Raw genomic sequence first — 17,373 nt, 5'->3', positions numbered from 1 at the left:
ACTGTGGGGAAATTAATTGCGTTAATAAGGCCCTGTTTGCAAGGCGATTATGCATCCACATCAGTTGCTGAATAATTAATGCAAAATGGTGCCCTCTTATTTAGGCTTTCCTTTCAATGCTCACACATCACCCTTACGGATTGTTACCCGGGTAAAACAAACAGCTCCCAATAGCTGTTCTCTTAAATTAACTCATCTAAGTGCAGGTTGGAGCATTTACCTGCTGGCTGAGTAAACATGTACAGGGAAGGCTTCCGACTGCAGAGCACCTGCCCTGCTCTCACCCTGGTGCTCAGGGGCTGGGATAAGGGCAGGGAGATGGCTCACCACCCACTGCCACGGGCAAAACAGGCTCAGCAGAGGGAGGTGAGTGTAATTTATTGCCTATTGCTAACAGGTGAGAGCAGCGACAGCTAAAACTGGAAGCACTCATGGCTCAGCTGTGCCAGCAGTGGGGCAGAGCTGAGTTCTGAACCCAAGGGCTACCCCTGCAGCTCCCCATTACAAAGCCTTGCCATGTAAACCTGATACAGCACTTCCAGTGGTGATTTAGGTATATATTATATGTTATGAACCGTGCTAGCTTAAATAATTAGGTTAAAGCAATAATAATTTTTCATGGGATAATAAAACTCTTCCTTGATGATGCTTCTGTGTTGGTCAGAGAGTTTTCCTTTGATGTTGTGATGGCAGTAATAGAGGAAGGACTGATGATAAAAACGTAGTGTGATTTGAGTGCTGCTTCTGAGAGGTATTTCCTGCAGAGGAGGCAGCCCAGCTCTATGGGCTCCATGGGCCAGGAACTCTGTCTCCATGACTTCCTACAAGGGTGGGTGGTGACAGGACAAGGGGAATGGCTTGAAAGTGAGCCAGGGGAGGTTTGGGTTGGATGTGAGGAGGAAGTTTTGGAGGCAGAGGGTGGTGAGGCAGTGGCACAGGTTGCCCAAGGAGGCTGTGGATGCCCCATCCCTGCAGGCATTCAAGGCCAGGCTGGATGTGGCTCTGGGCAGCCTGGGCTGCTGCTTGGCGACCTGCACACAGCAGGGCTTGGAGCTGGATGAGCGCTGTGCTCCTTTGCAGCCCAGGCCATTCTGTGATATGATATGATCATGAGTTCTCCTTCCTCTTGATTGCTTCCCTTTTTTCTGTCACTCCCAGTCACTGTTCCTGTTCCTTTCTCATGCAAATACATCTGTGACTCCTGTGCAGGAGATTCCCAAACATGGTTCACAGGGGTTGGGTTGAGTGTCTTTGTTGTTGTCATGTTCTTAGTAACACTATGCACTGAAGGAATTGGAGACTGCAGAGAGGAGATGCTTTTGGATTCAGATGTTTGTCTGTTAGCCCTGCAGCCACCTCATATCATGGAGCATTACAGCATCACAGAATGGTTTGGGTTGGAAGGGAGCTCAAGGATCACGAAGCTCCAACCCCCCACCAATGCAGGGCCACCAACCTCCCCATCTCACAGCAGCCCAGGCTGCCCAGGGCCCCATCCAACCTGGCCTCCAACACCTCCAGGGATGGACGGGGCATCACAGCCTCTCTGGGCAGCTGTTCCAGCCCCTCACCACTCTCTCTCTAAACAACTTCCCCCTGACATCCAACCTCCAGCTGCCCTCCCTCAACTCCAAACCATTTCCCCTTGTCCTGCTGCCATCTCCCCTTTCCAAGAGTTGAAGAGCATTAGTGGAATTTCGATATACTTGTGTTGAAACTGTGTGAAAAGCTCCTGGACCTGTTGTAAAAGCGAACACGTGTCCAGGTTTTATTTGGTAATGAGATTTTACAGCTGGAAACAGGAGCTTTATCCAAACCCAGTGGCATTCTGAAAGATTCTCTGCCCCTGAAATGAGCTGCCCTGCTGTCCCATTGTGGTTCTTTAGCAGCAGAGTGATGATGGAGTTGGTACTGAAAGTGTTCACGTGCTGAATTGGATGAAGGGAAGCACAGTCCTAAAGCCTGAAGAATTGCAGCTTTGCTAAATACAGATGGCCAGCCTCTCCCAGCAACTAAACCGATAGAGCTTGCAGTTTAGAAGGGGCCACCAGGGTGCATCTGAGCTGATGGTGACAATCAGCTGATCCTAAGCCTGTGCCAAAGCCTGTAGAAATAGGGGAAAGGACATGGATTTTGGAACTTCATTCTTGCTATAGATTTTTTTGCCTTCATGGAGCATGGGAAGCAGCTTAGAAGGCAGCAAAGAGAATTGTAATGGGAGCATCTTTTGAAGGCGCAGTACAGACGAGGTGGGAAAAATCCACTAAGATCTTCAAGCCCAACCATCAGCCCAACCCCAAAAACTGTGTCCCTAAACTACAGGGAACTTCAAACAGTTCAGCTCAAGGGTTTTAGTGTCCCCAAACTCAGAGCTATGAGTCCCATATGAGTTTAAGAGTCCCATAACTCAGAGCTATGGAAGCCCAGAGAAAAAACCCAACCCTGACAGGATTGAAAGGTATTGGAAGAAAATGTGTTGGCTTGAAAGAATCATGACAGTACCCTGATCTGTGGTTATCTTTTAAGCTTATTTGAATAAGTTGCTTTTGACTGCACCATAAAAAGTTATCTGGAGATGTGTAGAAAACAGCTTTCTAATTTAATCTAATGAACAGCAGATATATTTTTATTAATCGCTTCTCTTGATGAAATGGTTCAGTGCTTTGTATTAGATCTTGGCTATAATGATATAATTTAATATCAGATAATTTAATATATGAGTATTCCACTGAGTAAGGATTCGAAAACGTTCTGGTGTCCTAGCAAAAAGTGGATTAAAGCAAGTGCAGATTATTATAGGGTGTTCTTCGTGATATGCATATGTGAATTCAAGAATGTAGGTTGTAAGGGAGCTCAAGGATCACGAAGCTCCAACCCCCACCAATGCAGGGCCACCAACCTCCCCATCTCACAGCAGCCCAGGCTGCCCAGGGCCCCATCCAAGCTGCAGGGTGACCTCAGTGCAGCCTGCAGTGCCTCAAGGGAGCCTGCAGCCAGGAGGGGAGTCAGCTCTGTGAAAGGGGAGATGGCAGCAGGACAAGGGGAAATGGTTTGGAGTTGAGGGAGGGCAGCTGGAGGTTGGATGTCAGGGGGAAGTTGTTTAGAGAGAGAGTGGTGAGGGGCTGGAACAGCTGCCCAGAGAGGCTGTGATGCCCCGTCCATCCCTGGAGGTGTTCAAGGCCAGGTTGGATGGGGCCCTGGGCAGCCTGGGCTGCTGTGAGATGGGGAGCTTGGTGGCCCTGCATTGGTGGGGGGTTGGAGCTTCGTGATCCTTGAGCTCCCTTCCAACCCAACCATTCTATGTCTCTGTGATTCTTTCACAGCAGCCCCAGCTCTCATGCCTCTGCATTTGGAGCAGCAGCTGTTTGCACAGCCTAGAAGCATTCCTCTCTCTGCCCAGATTTGTTTTCTTCTGTGTCACTGTTTTCCCACCAAATTCCTGTTGTTCACAGTCAGAGCTGGCATGTAAGACCTCACCAAGTGATTTGGATCTGGAGATTACCATGCAGCATGCCAAGCACTATGGCAGCTTTGGATGCGCAAGGTTGTCCTGGAAAGTGGAGAATTCCTTTGGCCTTAGCTTAGCTCTGTGTTTCTCTAGGTGCAAACTGTATTACAACACAGCTACATGGTATGGCTTTATCGAGCTGAGCTTAGACAGTTGTTATTCCTTGCTGGCTGAAGAAATGCATCACCTTTCTGATCCAGATGAAGGGATAGGCCTTGGTCATCTGCTTTCTTCGCAGCAGAGCTTCTCTGCTTGCACTCAGGATTTGTGTCAGACAGGTTGCCCATAAGGGGCAGGATGGGCTGAGCTTCCAGTCACTTTTAGGCTCCGGAATCAGCATCGTGCTGCAGGACTGCTCTGCTGCTCAGCAGGAGGGAGCTGAGTGCAGTACGTCAGCAGATCCGTGGTTGCTGCAGGCAGTGCTGCTCGGAACGCTTACATGGCTTTGATCGTGGGTTTGTTGGTAATTTCTGTGCTGGAGCTGTGTTCTGTTGACAAACACCCGCAGACATGATTCACTTTGATGTTGGGATGTCGTGATGACGAAGAAGTGAGCGATGCTGCAGTGACTGGAGGGATGAGAAAGCTAACAGCTCCCAGCAAGCAAGCTGCTCTTCTGCTCCAGGAGCAGGAGATGCCTGGAGGAAATCACCAGCAGGAAGGCGTTCAGCTTTTGTAAGGGAAAATGGCAGTGGAATGGGTTTTCCTGCCCTTCCTTCCTTTCTATCACAGTGGCCTGTGCATGCTGCTGCCATCCAACAAGCTGAGACCCGTTGCCATGCTTGGGATGCACTTCTCAGAGACCCAAAGGATGCTTCAACTGAGCTTCCACTGTGAAGTGGGAAGAGGTGTAGAGTGGTGTTTGAGAACATAGAGGAAGAAAACCAGTCCCTGTTCTGAATGGCTTACAGGTTGTTCCCAAAGCAAAACATTGGGATCGGAGAGCGAACAGGGCTTCCAATGGCAACAGGGATAGGGCAGCATCATAGTTAAATTGTAGTTGTTTAATTGGCTGCTCAAAATAGATGGAAGAAGGCGCCAGCGATACAGATCTCCCTTATTATTTTGGGCATTTGTTTTGATTGCTAAGCAGGAAAATGGGCTCCGTTGCCATAATGCCGTACCATTGGGATAACAGAACATGTGAAACTTATCGGTCCACAAACACAATGATTTTCAGTCGGTTCCTCTACAACTTCTTATCTTTCCATGTCCAGCCTGCAGGCAGGGAGGAGCAGGCTTAGGCTCGAGTTTGGCCTCTTCCTTCCACCCATGCGAGGAAATGCTTTGCCTTCAGCATCACTGTGCCAGGGCCACGGCAGCCCCCCAGCCTGAGGGACGCAGAGCTGTCAGCACCTAGAGGAGGGCTGCGGAGATGGGGAAGGGTCTGCAGGGCAAAATGGGGGAGGAGCAGCTGGGTCCCTTGGGGTTTGTTCAACTCAGTGCACAGGAGGCAGATGGGAGGATCATGGCAGCCCTTCAGCTCTTCATGGCCCTACAGCCCCCCTCATGGCCCTACAGCTCTCATGACCCCACAGCTTCTCATGGCCCTACAACCCTGAAGACCCTACAGCTCCTTGTGGCTCTGCAGCCCCTCATGGCCCTACAGTCTCTCATGACTCTACAGCCCCTCATGGCCATACAGCCCCCCTCATGGCCCTACAGCCCCCCTCATGGCCCTACAGCCCCCCTCATGGCCATACAGCCCATCATGGCCATACAGCCCCCCTCGTGGCCCTACAGCTCCTCATGGCCCTACAGCCCCTCATGGCCCTACAGCCTCTCATGACCCTACAGCCTCTCATGACCTTATAGCCCCTCATGGCCCTACAGCCCCCCTCACGGCTCTACAGCCCTCAAGACCCTACAGCCCCTCATGGCCCTACAGCCCTCATGGCCCCACAGCCCCCCTCATGGCTCTACAGCCCTCAAGACCCTACAGCTCCTCATGGCCATACAGCCCATCATGGCCCTACAGCCCCCCTCATGGCCCTACAGCCCCCCTCATGGCCCTACAGCTCCTCATGACCCTACAGCCCTCATGGCCCTACAGCCCCCCTCATGGCCCGACAGCCCCTCATGGCCCCACAGCCCCCCTCATGGCCCCACAGCCCCCCTCATGGCCCCACAGCCCCCCTCATGGTCCTACAGCCTTCATGGCCCTACAGCCCCTCATGGCCCTACAGCCATGACCGGTTTCAACACCCTGAAGTGATGTGGTATTGGATTCTGCTGAGATTCAGAACAAAAGCCAGTGTCGTCTAATGGTGCGTGGTGGGGTGAGGTCTGTGGGTCCCTCCTTGGTGCTGTGTGATTGGAAATGTTGGGAGGACCTTATTTCAAACCTGCTCAGTGTTTGGGGTCAGCTGAACTCCATGTCAGCTGTGCTGAGATCCCATGGGACTGTTAATGCATGGGATGTAGCTCAGCAGGTGAAATCCTTCCTTTCAGTATGAGCATACCCAGCCAGGGGTCAATGGCTCCGTGTCTGGATGGAGATCTGTGATGAGTGGTGTCCCACAGCACTGGAGCAAATATTCTTCAGTTTCTTCATCAGAGACATCAACTGGTGGGGTTGAATGCAGCTCAGCAGTTTGCTGATGCCCCCAGGCTGTGGGCTGCAGTGATCCAGAGCAAAGGTTTGCCATCCAGAGGGACCCAGACAGGCTGAGCAGTGGGGCCAGGTGAAGCTGATGAGATTCAACAGCGCCAAATGTAAGGTGTGCACCTGGGTTGAGGCAACCATCACAACCAATACAGGCTGGGGGATGTAAGGATTGAGTGCAGCCCTGCTGAGAGACCTGGGGTGCAGGTGCATGGAAGCTGTACAAGAGGCAGCACTGTGCCCTCACAGACCAAACAGCCAACCATACCCTGGGCTGCATCCAAAGCAGCACGGCCAGCAGGTCAGGGAGGTGATCCTGCCCCCCTGCTCTGTGCTGTGAGGCCTCACCTGGAGCCCTGCATCCAGATGTGGGGTCCTCAGTGCAGGAGAGACATGGAGCTGTTGGAGGGCACCCAGAGGAGGGCCACAAAAACCATCCCAGGGATGGAACAGCTCTCCTATGGGGACAGGCTGAGAGCTGGGGCTGTGCAGATGGAGAAGGGGAGGAAATGCTGCGAGGTGAGCTGAGAGCAGCCTGTCAGTGTCTAAAGGGGAGCAACAGGAAAGAAGAGGACAGGCTCCTGAGCAGGGTCTGTTGGCAGAACAAGGGGAAATGGCTTCAAGCTCAAAAAGGGGAGATTTAGGTTGGATATTAGGAAAACGTCTGTTACAGTGAGGGTGGTGAGCACTGAACAGGCTGCCCAGAGATGTGCTGGATGCTCCATCCCTGGAGGCTTTGCAGGTGAGGCTGGATCAGGCCCTGGGCAACCTGATGGAGCTGTGGTGTCCCTGTGCAGTGCAGGAGAGTTGGACTAGATGGACTTCAGAGGTCTTTTCCAACTCTAAGGATTCTGTGATACAGCCACTGCCATTGTGTGGTACGGATGGATGCACAGCATGGAAGCTCTCATCCTCTGGTTGGTGGCGCTGCCACTTTTCCCATACAAATCTGTTTTCATGTTCTGAGCTTTCCAGCGTGTGTTGGAGCTGTGGGTTTGTGTGGCTGCCTTGTATGGCACCAACTGTAATAACTTCAATCCTGGAAGCTCTTGTTGTTATTTAAGGATTTCATCACAGCCAAAGCACTGTTAATTAATGGCAGGATGGAGGCTGTGCTGCAGTTTTGCTGTGCTGACAGATCTGTGCGCATGCTGATGTTTCACCAGGCTTTTCTTCGACTTTGTATTCCTTCTATGCCCTCTGTGTCACCTCTGAGAGTATAATGGAGCTGTGGATAAAAATGAACTCAGTGTTCTGTATCTTCTTACATTTCTAGAACTGCAGAATGCAGCTGAGGATTAAAACAGTCATTCCAAAGCAGCTGCAGGTAGAAGTTGCAGGGAACAAGCAGGCCTTGAGATGGGATTCCTCTCCCTTTCACACAGAATCACAGAATGATTTGGGTTGGAAGGGAGCTCAAGGATCACGAAGCTCCAACCCCCCACCAATGCAGGGCCACCAACCTCCCCATCTCACAGCAGCCCAGGCTGCCCAGGGCCCCATCCAACCTGGCCTTGAACACCTCCAGGGATGGACGGGGCATCACAGCCTCTCTGGGCAGCTGTTCCAGCCCCTCACCACTCTCTCTCTAAACAACTTCCCCCTGACATCCAACCTAAAATCAACATCCATCCCCTTTCCATGAGCACAGCGTGTACCTCCACTTATTCCAAGGCACTGTGGGTCAGTGTATAGGAACAACTGAGCTTCCCCTATATTTACCATCATCTGCCTCAGGGCACTGCAGTGTCAGCTGTGTGGGGCCTGCGGGGACACACTCCAACACAGTTTAGTCATCAGCTAAATGGCAGGAGTCCCTTCTGCTGGGCCTGACATGAAAGCAGCATGACATGAAGGTGGGGAGAGCTCTGCTGGTTGCTTTTGGGGGTTGGGAAGCACTATTGACAGCATACTGGAATGAAACTGGCAGCTGCTTTGCAAACTTTTTGAGCCAGAGGGTGGTGAGGCAGTGGCACAGGTTGCCCAAGGAGGCTGTGGATGCCCCATCCCTGCAGGCATTCAAAGCCAGGCTGGATGTGGCTCTGGGCAGCCTGGGCTGCTGCTTGGCGACCTGCACACAGCAGGGCTTGGAGCTGGAGGAGCATTGAGCTCCTTTGCAGCCCAGGCCATGCTGTCATTCTATGAAACTGATCAGTTACAATTGCTTTGCCAAGTTGAAACTGTTTATTTCCATTTATTAGCAGAGATAAGCTCCAATGCAGTGTTTGATCTGAAAAGCTTCCGGGACAGAATTCCTTGATCCCAAAAGCCTGCAGGCTGCATTCGGGGCAGTGTCAGGGTGGCCACTGGCATGCAGCAATTCTCAGCAATTTCATTTATAAAATGAAATGTACAAATGCACCGTTTGTGGTCTCTGAAAGTGCACAAGGGAGCTGCTGTTGGAGCAGTGTGTGTTTGATGTGAAGATAAAGAGAGCACCGACTGCTGGTTGCATAATTGCCATAATTACAGCGAGGATTTAACATTATAAAAGCGCACTGAGTGTCAAAGGTAAAACCCCCAGGATGGGATTATGGAATGGTAGAACAGTTTGGGTTGGAAGGGACCTTGAAGCTCACCCACTCCCAACCCCCTGCTGCAGGCAGGGACACCTCCCATAGCCCAGGTTGCTCACAGCCCCATCCAGCCTGGCCTGCAGTGCTTCCAGGGACGGGGCATCCACAGCCTGGCTGGGCAACCTGCACCACTGTCTCACCACCCTCACAGGAAAGCATTTCCTCCCAATCCCTACTCTAAACCTACGCTCTCCCACTTTAAAACCATTTCCCTTTGTCCTGCCAATATCTGGCCATATCAGAAGTCCCTCCCCAGCTTTCCTGTAGGCCCCCCCAGGTCCCGGCAGGCTGCTATCAGGTCTCCTTGGAGCCTTCTCTTCTCCAGTCTGCAGACTCCCAGCTCTCTCAGCCTGTCCCCACAGTGGAGGTGCTCCAGCCCTCCAGTCATCCTCACTGCCCTCCTCTGGACCCTCTCCAACAGCTCCGTATCCTTCTGATGTTCGGGGCCCCAGAACTGGACGCAGTGCTCCAGGTGGGGTCTCACGAGAGCAGAGCAGAGGGCAGAATCACCTCCCTGCCCTGCTGCTCACACTTCTCTCCATGCAGCCCAGGATACCGTTGGCCTTCTGGGCTGCCGGCGCACATTGCTGGCTGGCGTTGAGGCTTCCATCCTCCTCGGGGCTGCTCTCAAGCCATTCTCTGCCTGACCTCTGTCTGTGCTTGGGATTGCACCTGGCTTTGGGAAGGCACTTGGCCTTGTTGAACTCCACGAGGTTGGCATGGGCCCGCCTCTCCATCCTGCCCAGGTCCTGCGCATGGCATCCCTTCCTTCTGGCAGCAGATCATGCCTTAGGAACTAGCAGTGTGTTGCAAGACGAGCCATCAGTAGAACTGTGCTTGGTGGCTGGGCGGTGAGGAAAGCAGTGCCTTTTGAAGCACATTTGGGATATACAAATTGGGATCAAATTCCAACCCCCCTGCCTCAGGCAGGGCCATGAACCTCCAGATCTGGTACATAGAGTGGCTCGGATTGGAAGAGCTCTCAAGGAAACCTACCATTAAAATGAATGTGTGACATTAAATGGAATTGTCAGCTACTTGAGAGCTGGTGTTTGTTCAGCAAACAGCTTGCACTAAACCTCCACGTAACCTTGGCTGTGCACTGTGGTTTTATGGCTCCTATTACAACAGGGCTTCTCCGTTTGAACTCCAGTGTTGTCCTCAGGGAGTTACTAAGCTTACAGCAAATTTCTGCTCGGCATTTGACATTCCATGGCATGCCATGAGCCAGCAGGTCTCAGCAAGCACTGGGTGAGAAGCATCCTGCAGGGCCACCTGGAGCATCTGTGGGCTGGTGGCATCACATGGCCCTCCTGGTTCTCTCGTGTCCCATCGCAGCATCTCCCCAAACCTGAGCTGAGTGCTCAGCTGTGGCTGCCTTACACAATTGGGTGGAAATGGTGTAACCCAGCATGGGACTGTTGTGGTGCTCTGTGGTGCCATCTAATGGAAATAAGCACTGCCATTCCTCCCTGTCACAATGAAATAGGTCTACATGTCACTGTCTGAGGCTGCTCCAGGAAGCACGGGGGATCACATCTTGAAAGCACTGTAGAAAGTGCAATGTGACTGTTAATAAATTGGCACAGGCTGTCCAGGAGTGCTGGGTTCCCCCCTGCAGTGTTCTGGAGCAGCGAGTTGTGGCACTTGGAGACACAGCCCATGGTGTGGTGGGATGGGCTGGGCAATGGCCTGGGGATCTTGGAGGCCATCTCCAACCTGTGTGATTCTGTGACTGCATCATTCTGTACGTTGCTCTCTGAAATGCGTTGTGCTTTAATTTAATTCATTGCCTCTTCCTCCAGGCTCTGGATGGGAACGTTTACGACCACCTGAAGGATTATTTAATGGCTTTCAGCAGGACTGAACTCGAGACGTGCCAAGCCGTACAGAACACCTTCCAGTTTTTACTGGAGACTTCCAGCAGGGTAAGCTTGAGCTGAATGATTCTTTGTAACTGAATACTTAGGGCAGATATAGGTTCCCAGACTTGCTTCCAAAATAATGACAAAACTGAAGGCTTATTATTTTTGGTTCCTCCAGAGTGGTATTAAGCTAAAAGAAACGAGACACTTTTCCTGGGGAGACTTTTTCCTCTTGCCACCCAGACTGCGTTCTCATGAGTGCATTTACACAGCACAGGGTTTCTAGAGAGCAACCACCAAGAGAAACTGCCACTGAGGGTCCTGTGCTGCCTAATGTGGAGCAACATTACTCAGCCATGACATTCAAACTGTACCACGCTGCTTGGCTCATCTCTTAATAATTGATTGTCAGCTTAGACACAAAATATTGCAGCGTTCTGTCTTTTGAATTAAGAATGGCAAACACAGAGAGCAGCTGAGTGTTGTCACGGTCGTGGTTTGTTTGCTTTGTTGAGCAGCCAGAACCAGAAGTACGTGATCACTTCTAGGATAATTTGGGTACTTCAATAATTCATGTGCTGGGCTAAAAAAATAATAAATACTAATTGCCATTGAGCACAAACGAGCTGCTGCAGTGTGGTCATAATATTCCTTTGTATGGATACCTGAACCAGCTGCACAGGAACAGAGCATGTTGGGTTGGAGCAATGCATGTTACATGCTCTGTGTTCAGCAGTGAGCATGCTGGCTTACACCCTGTTGGGTGTACAGTGAGTGGATTAAAATAGGCTGCTTTCAAAGCTGTCTTTGAGTTCTAACTTGGAAGTGAAAGAGAAATGCCATTTTATCTTCGGTTGGTAAAATACTGTCAGTCATTTGCATTGCTGTGCATCGCTCAGGTCAGCTCACATCATGTGAAGGCAGAGCTGTTTGAGTTGGGTAGGATCTTTAAGACACTGCTCTTAAGACAGAAAGCTGTTGGAGAGGGTGCAGAGGAGGACCACAAAGGTGATGAGAGGACCTCAAGGATCACGAAGCTCCAACCCCCCACCAATGCAGGGCCACCAAGCTCCCGATCTCACAGCAGCCCAGGCTGCCCAGGGCCCCATCCAACCTGGCCTTGAACACCTCCAGGGATGGACGGGGCATCACAGCCTCTCTGGGCAGCTGTTCCAGCCCCTCACCACTCTCTCTCTAAACAACTTCCCCCTGACATCCAACCTCCAGCTGCCCTCCCTCAACTCCAAACCATTTCCCCTTGTCCTGCTGCCATCTCCCCTTGCACAGAGCTGACTCCCCTCCTGTCTGCAGGCTCCCTTGAGGCACTGCAGGCTGCACTGAGGTCACCCCGCAGCTTCTCGTCTCCATGCTGAACAAGCCCAGCTCCCTCAGCCTGTCTTTGTAGGGAGGTGCTGCAGCCCTCTGCTCATCTTTGTGGCTCCTCTGCACCCTCTCCAACAGCTCCCTGTCTTTCTTGTGCTGGGGACTCCAGCCCTGGACGCAGTGCTGCAGATGGGGCCTCACAAGAGCAGAGCAGAGGGGGACAATCACCTCCCTGTCCCTGCTGGCCACCCCTCTGCTGATGGAGCTCATTTGCTTTCTGAGCTGCAGGAGCACTGCTGGCTCATGTTCAGTTTCTCATTCACCAGGAAACCCCGTGCTACGTAACACTGTTTTAAGAGAAGCAAGGCCCTGTTTGTTGCAGGGAGATGGGCTGGATGAGTTCTAAAGACCCCTTCCAACTCGAAACGATTCTCAGTCTGTGATTCCTTCCCATCTGACAGCCTCACTTTGGACTCGTGCTTCCTGCATTTCCTCATGGAAGATTTGGTTTGCTAAAAACCACGTTTCTGAAATTCCATTTGCTGCTTGGAGTCATTGCATTTCTGTGATGTTTCCCTTTAGAAACTTCTTCCAGCTGGGGCCGATCGCTGCGTTTTTGCTCGTGTCTGTCTGTGCGTGTGCCATACTCTGAACTTAGAATGACAGAATGGCCTGGGCTGCAGAGGAGCTCAATGCTCATCCAGCTCCAAGCCCTGCTGTGTGCAGGTCGCCAAGCAGCAGCCCAGGCTGCCCAGAGCCACATCCAGCCTGGCCTTGAATGCCTGCAGGGATGGGGCATCCACAGCCTCCTTGGGCAACCTGTTCCGGTGACTTCAAGTCTAAACTACAAGTCTATTTCCAAATGTCAACAGACGCTGACTTCATAAAGAAAGTGCAGGAGAACGTGGGCTTGATTTCTGAATAACAGGAAATCCATTTGAGAGGGCTGCTGCTCGAGGTGGCTGTGTGGCTCAGGTGTCCTTTGGTTCTGCTTTGAACAGCTGTGAACTGCATCGTGCACCGTGCTCCCAGCATTCACCCTTGCACACAGCTCTCCTGCAGCTGTGATATACAGCCACGCTGCATTCCTGGAGCATTTCTGCACGGTGCTGTTTTGAAGGTGCTTTTTCTTACCTGAAAAAAAGGAATTGCTTTCGACTCAATCTAAACTGAAGGCATTAGAAGGATGTATGTTCTGTTCTGCCCTCAGTATCCACAGCGTGGAGTTTCTGATCTACACCCTCACTGTAGGAAGGCTGATGCTACATCTTTCACTGTCTTTATGCTAAACTCTTCCAATTGGAGCAGTAATTATGCACTTTACTGCTTTAAATCCCTGCAACACCAGCCCTGGAGGACTATTTACATTTCTCTCTGGAGCTTGAGATGGATTTTTTGCAGTGCAGCCCTCTGGAAATGCAGCCATCACCAGTGCAGTGCACACTGAGCACAGGTGGTGTTTCCCTGCTCACACACAGCAGAGTTCAGCGCTGCTGACCACAGTGCTGCTGATTCTGAGGATGAAAGAGAAAGGAATGAGTTTTGTAACTGATTTTCTACCCATTGTCCCAGATGGTCCTTTCAGCTCCTGCAAGCACTGATTTGGTAAAGAAAAGGCATTTCAGTATAAGAAACTGTAGAAAGGATGGTGTACCAGAGGAGAGGGCAGAGTTTATGGAGGGGAAGGGCTGGGCTGTCTGTAGGGCTTGTTTCCCATTTTGCCTTTGGGCTCTTTGTCCTTGATTAACAGCAGGTATCTGTTAGGCTGCTCTCTTTCACTGTGTGTCCTATGGGTCACTTCTGTGGCTCAGAACCAGCCTGTGCATTTCACACAGAACCACAGAATGGTTTGGGTTGAAGGGAGCTCAAGGATCACGAAGCTCCAACCCCCCACCAATGCAGGGCCACCAACCTCCCCATTTCACAGCAGCCCAGGCTGCCCAGGGCCCCATCCAACCTGGCCTTGAACACCTCCAGGGATGGACGGGGCATCACAGCCTCTCTGGGCAGCTGTTCCAGCCCCTCACCACTCTCTCTCTAAACAACTTCCCCCTGACATCCAACCTCCAGCTGCCCTCCCTCAACTTCCAACCATTTCCCCTCATCCTGCTGTTATCTACCTTTCCTTTTGTTTCATACAGGGTTCTGCTGCAAATGTGGTCTGTGCTGGAAACATCTGTTTTATTCTCTCAGTGTTTGCAACACGCGCTTTGGTTTGGGAGGCAAGCTCTCTAAATGGCATTTCTTATGTTCCAGGTGGTGCGAGATTACAATCTACAGCAGTTTTTACAGGAGAACTCCGTGTTTCACAAACCACAGCCCTTCCAGTTCCAACCGAGCGACAGCGACACTGTAAGGACACCCTGAATTCCTTTGGTTTATTTGCCCTTGCTGTATTTTTAAGATGTCACAGACAGGGGACAGAGCAGTGCTCGCTGTTCTATCAGTCTGAAGCTCACACTGTATTTTTGGGATAGGTGGCCCAATTGCAGCAGCTTTGCTTGTGGTTGGTAATGGAGCACCACACAGGCTCCACATTGGCCGTAGAAAAGCCAGATCTTTTTAGCAAGCTTCCTGCAGGATGATAGCAGTCCTCTGTTTCTCCACTTGCACCCAAATCCTCGCTGAATGTTGCTAGCTCAGGTGAGGCCCTCAAAACACAGCATCCTGGTTCCTCTGCATTACTGCAGGGATATCTGTAGATACGTATCAGAGAATCACAGAATGACAGCATGGCCTGGGCTGCAAAGGAGCACAGCGCTCATCCAGCTCCAAGCCCTGCTGTGTGCAGGTCGCCAAGCAGCAGCCCAGGCTGCCCAGAGCCACATCCAGCCTGGCCTTGAATGCCTGCAGGGATGGGGCATCCACAGCCTCCTTGGGCAACCTGTGCCAGTGCCTCACCACCCTCTGCCTCCAAAACTTCCTCCTCACATCCAACCCAAACCTCCCCTGTCTCACTTTCAAGCCATTCCCCTTGTCCTGTCACCACCCACCCTCACACACAGCCGTTCCCCCTCCTGTTTATCCTTCAGATATTGGAAGGCTACACATAAGAGGTTCTTAATTTAGAAAGAGTGCCATTAAAACATTGCCTTCCAAAAATCCTTGGAAAGTACCACGCTGGGGCATGTGTTGTTTGCAAAGCAATCATTAATGGTGTTAAAATTAAGAGTAGGTAAATACATTTCCTATCAAGGCTTAGAAAAAGGGACGTGTTGATATACCACCCACACTGTGGATGTTTTCATAAGAAATAGCAATGTAAAGTAAATCTGGCCTACAGAAAAGAACCAGCCTTACTCAGCTTTCTATGTCTTTCATTCTTTACTGAACCGGCTTGGATGAAAAAGTCTTCACCTCCAGCTTAGGTCATCAAATGGAGGCGTTCTCCTAATGGATGTGTGCCACCACAAGTGTTATTAACCCAAAAGTACTAACACCTGTAACACTGCTTCCCTTATCTTTCTGTTTCTAATTTGTTCTGATTGCTCTCCCAGCTCCGTTGTAGAGAGCCCTCCTTTGCACACCACGTCGGGTTGTTTGCAGTGCGGTGAGCAGAGCCTCCCTAACCATTGCTGTGCCTCTCTAACCTTTGCTGCTGTGTTTCCATCCCTGTGCAATCTCTGCCTGCAGAGTTTTAACACGGTTCAGCTGGTGGACATCGAGCCCTCACCTGTCAGTGCCATGCGAATGACTATAGCAGAGGTACCTGGTAGTGTTTGTCATCTGCCCTCAGTGTCTGTGTCACTCCTGCCCTGCGTGTGCCATGGGGATGCTGAATTCACAGCCGTGTAGAGGTGGCAACAGAATGCATAACACATCTGTGAAATAAACTGGCTTTTGCCACAGTGAGACTGAAGGTAGGGTCAGAGAACGGTGCTGGTTGTGGAGGTGAGCTTCACGCTTCTCTTCTGCACAGTGTTAGTAATTGGCATTGCAATCCTTTGGGGCCGTGAGTTGCAGTCTCACAGCTCAGAATAGTGATGTGTGTGACTGGTTGCATCTCTGTGTGAGCAGGGAAGCTTGCAGCACAACTGCAGGCTGTCAGTGCATGCTGAGGCAATGCAACCCAACGCTATGGCGTGTTGTTCTTTTCCAGAGGGCAATCCCCATGTAAAAGACAGCTGTAATTCACTCACGTTCAAGTCTTCAGCACAGAAAATCACACGGTTCTCTGAGGAGCTCTTGCATGGCCTCACATCGTACACAGAGCACTGCTTAACCAGGAGCTCTGCAGAGGCAGTGAAGGGGATCCTTGTGTTTGCAGCTGCCTCTGTAGTTTGGGTGCAGCTTCTGCTGGCTCAGCAAACCCAACTTGGCTGTAACATTGCTGCATCTCTTCCTGGTGCTGCAGTTTCTGACCTTCTGGCTGCTCACACTGTAACCAGTTTTCACCCCACACAAAAAGAAAATAAAATTTGTACAAACTCCATTATGACCCAAATAATTAAGCTCAACCAATGGGATCCTGTCTGAAAAATGACAGGCTACGTTTTAATCACTTCTCATGTAGTAACTGTTAGTGAGTGAAAGATTCAGCTCAGAATTTGGCTTCTGAATTTGCAGCAAGTCCTCTGAATGATGGAATAACAGCAGGGCAGTTCTCAAGCATTCTTTTGCCACATCGTCTCTTCATCCGTGGTCTGCAGAGGTTTTGGTGCTGTGTTCCTGTGGGATGTGCATGATGGTTCTCATACTGAGCACTAACACTGAAGGAGATGTATGTAGGGTGATCTGCACTCAAATGCTTAATGCCTGCCTGGTCCAGGAGCACACAGATACAGACTAAATTCCTGACACGCTGTGACTGGCATCAACATTTGGGATGTTTAAGCGTTACTGGGATGAAAAAATGACAATTGTGAGTATTATAGACGAGGAGGGTATTATCTGTTGAAAGCATGGAATCACAGAATGACAGCATGGCCTGGGTTGCACAGGAGCACAGCGCTCATCCAGCTCCAAGCCCTGCTGTGTGCAGGTCGCCAAGCAGCAGCCCAGGCTGCCCAGAGCCACATCCAGCCTGGCCTTGAATGCCTGCAGGGATGGGGCATCCACAGCCTCCTTGGGCAACCTGTGCCAGTGCCTCACCACCCTCTGCCTCCAAAACTTCCTCCTCACATCCAACCCAAACCTCCCCTGTCTCACTTTCAAGCCATTCCCCTTGTCCTGTCAATATCCAAACGTGCTGTGCTGTCTTCACACTTCCAAGATAAGCATAACATAAGAACAGGGCAAAATGGAGAGGAAATGAGCCAGCTTTTCTCTATCTCCTGCTTGGGAAAAAGGCTCTTTTCCTTGAACTGCGTGTTATCGGGTGGGAAGAGGGGACAAACAGCAGAAAGCACGTGCTGTGTTGGAGGACAGCAGCACCAGCAGCCAACAGTCCAGGTGGGGCTCCTTCCTGCCTCTGCCTGCTGCCCCTGCCTGTAGTTTCCCCTGTACATCTCTGCTGCTGTCATTCCCCCAAAATACCACCAGACTTGATTCGTAGGG

General features: G+C 51.1%; 1 protein-coding gene across 3 annotated transcripts in view; it reads left to right on the top strand.

The window, feature by feature from the left end:
• The window catches only part of FCHSD2 (FCH and double SH3 domains 2), a 131,052-nt gene that overhangs the window by 71,247 nt on the left and 42,432 nt on the right, over positions 1–17,373 (top strand). For 2 of the 3 annotated variants that reach the window (XR_008210301.1, XM_052699283.1), the window contains exons 9-11: positions 10,495–10,617; positions 14,134–14,229; positions 15,511–15,582. Coding sequence is in view for 2 of the 3 variants with exons in the window: in XM_052699283.1 (XP_052555243.1) it covers positions 10,495–10,617; positions 14,134–14,229; positions 15,511–15,582 (291 nt within the window). In the remaining variant the exon portion in view is untranslated. The remainder of the gene's footprint in view (positions 1–10,494; positions 10,618–14,133; positions 14,230–15,510; positions 15,583–17,373) is intronic. The other variant, XM_052699284.1, reaches the window with a different exon arrangement.

This window comes from Tympanuchus pallidicinctus, unplaced genomic scaffold (assembly GCF_026119805.1).
Source record: "Tympanuchus pallidicinctus isolate F22 unplaced genomic scaffold, pur_lepc_1.0 scaffold36, whole genome shotgun sequence".
Taxonomy (NCBI): domain Eukaryota; kingdom Metazoa; phylum Chordata; class Aves; order Galliformes; family Phasianidae; genus Tympanuchus; species Tympanuchus pallidicinctus.
Note: the sequence above shows the minus strand (reverse complement) of the source record. Positions and strands in the feature narration are given on the sequence as shown.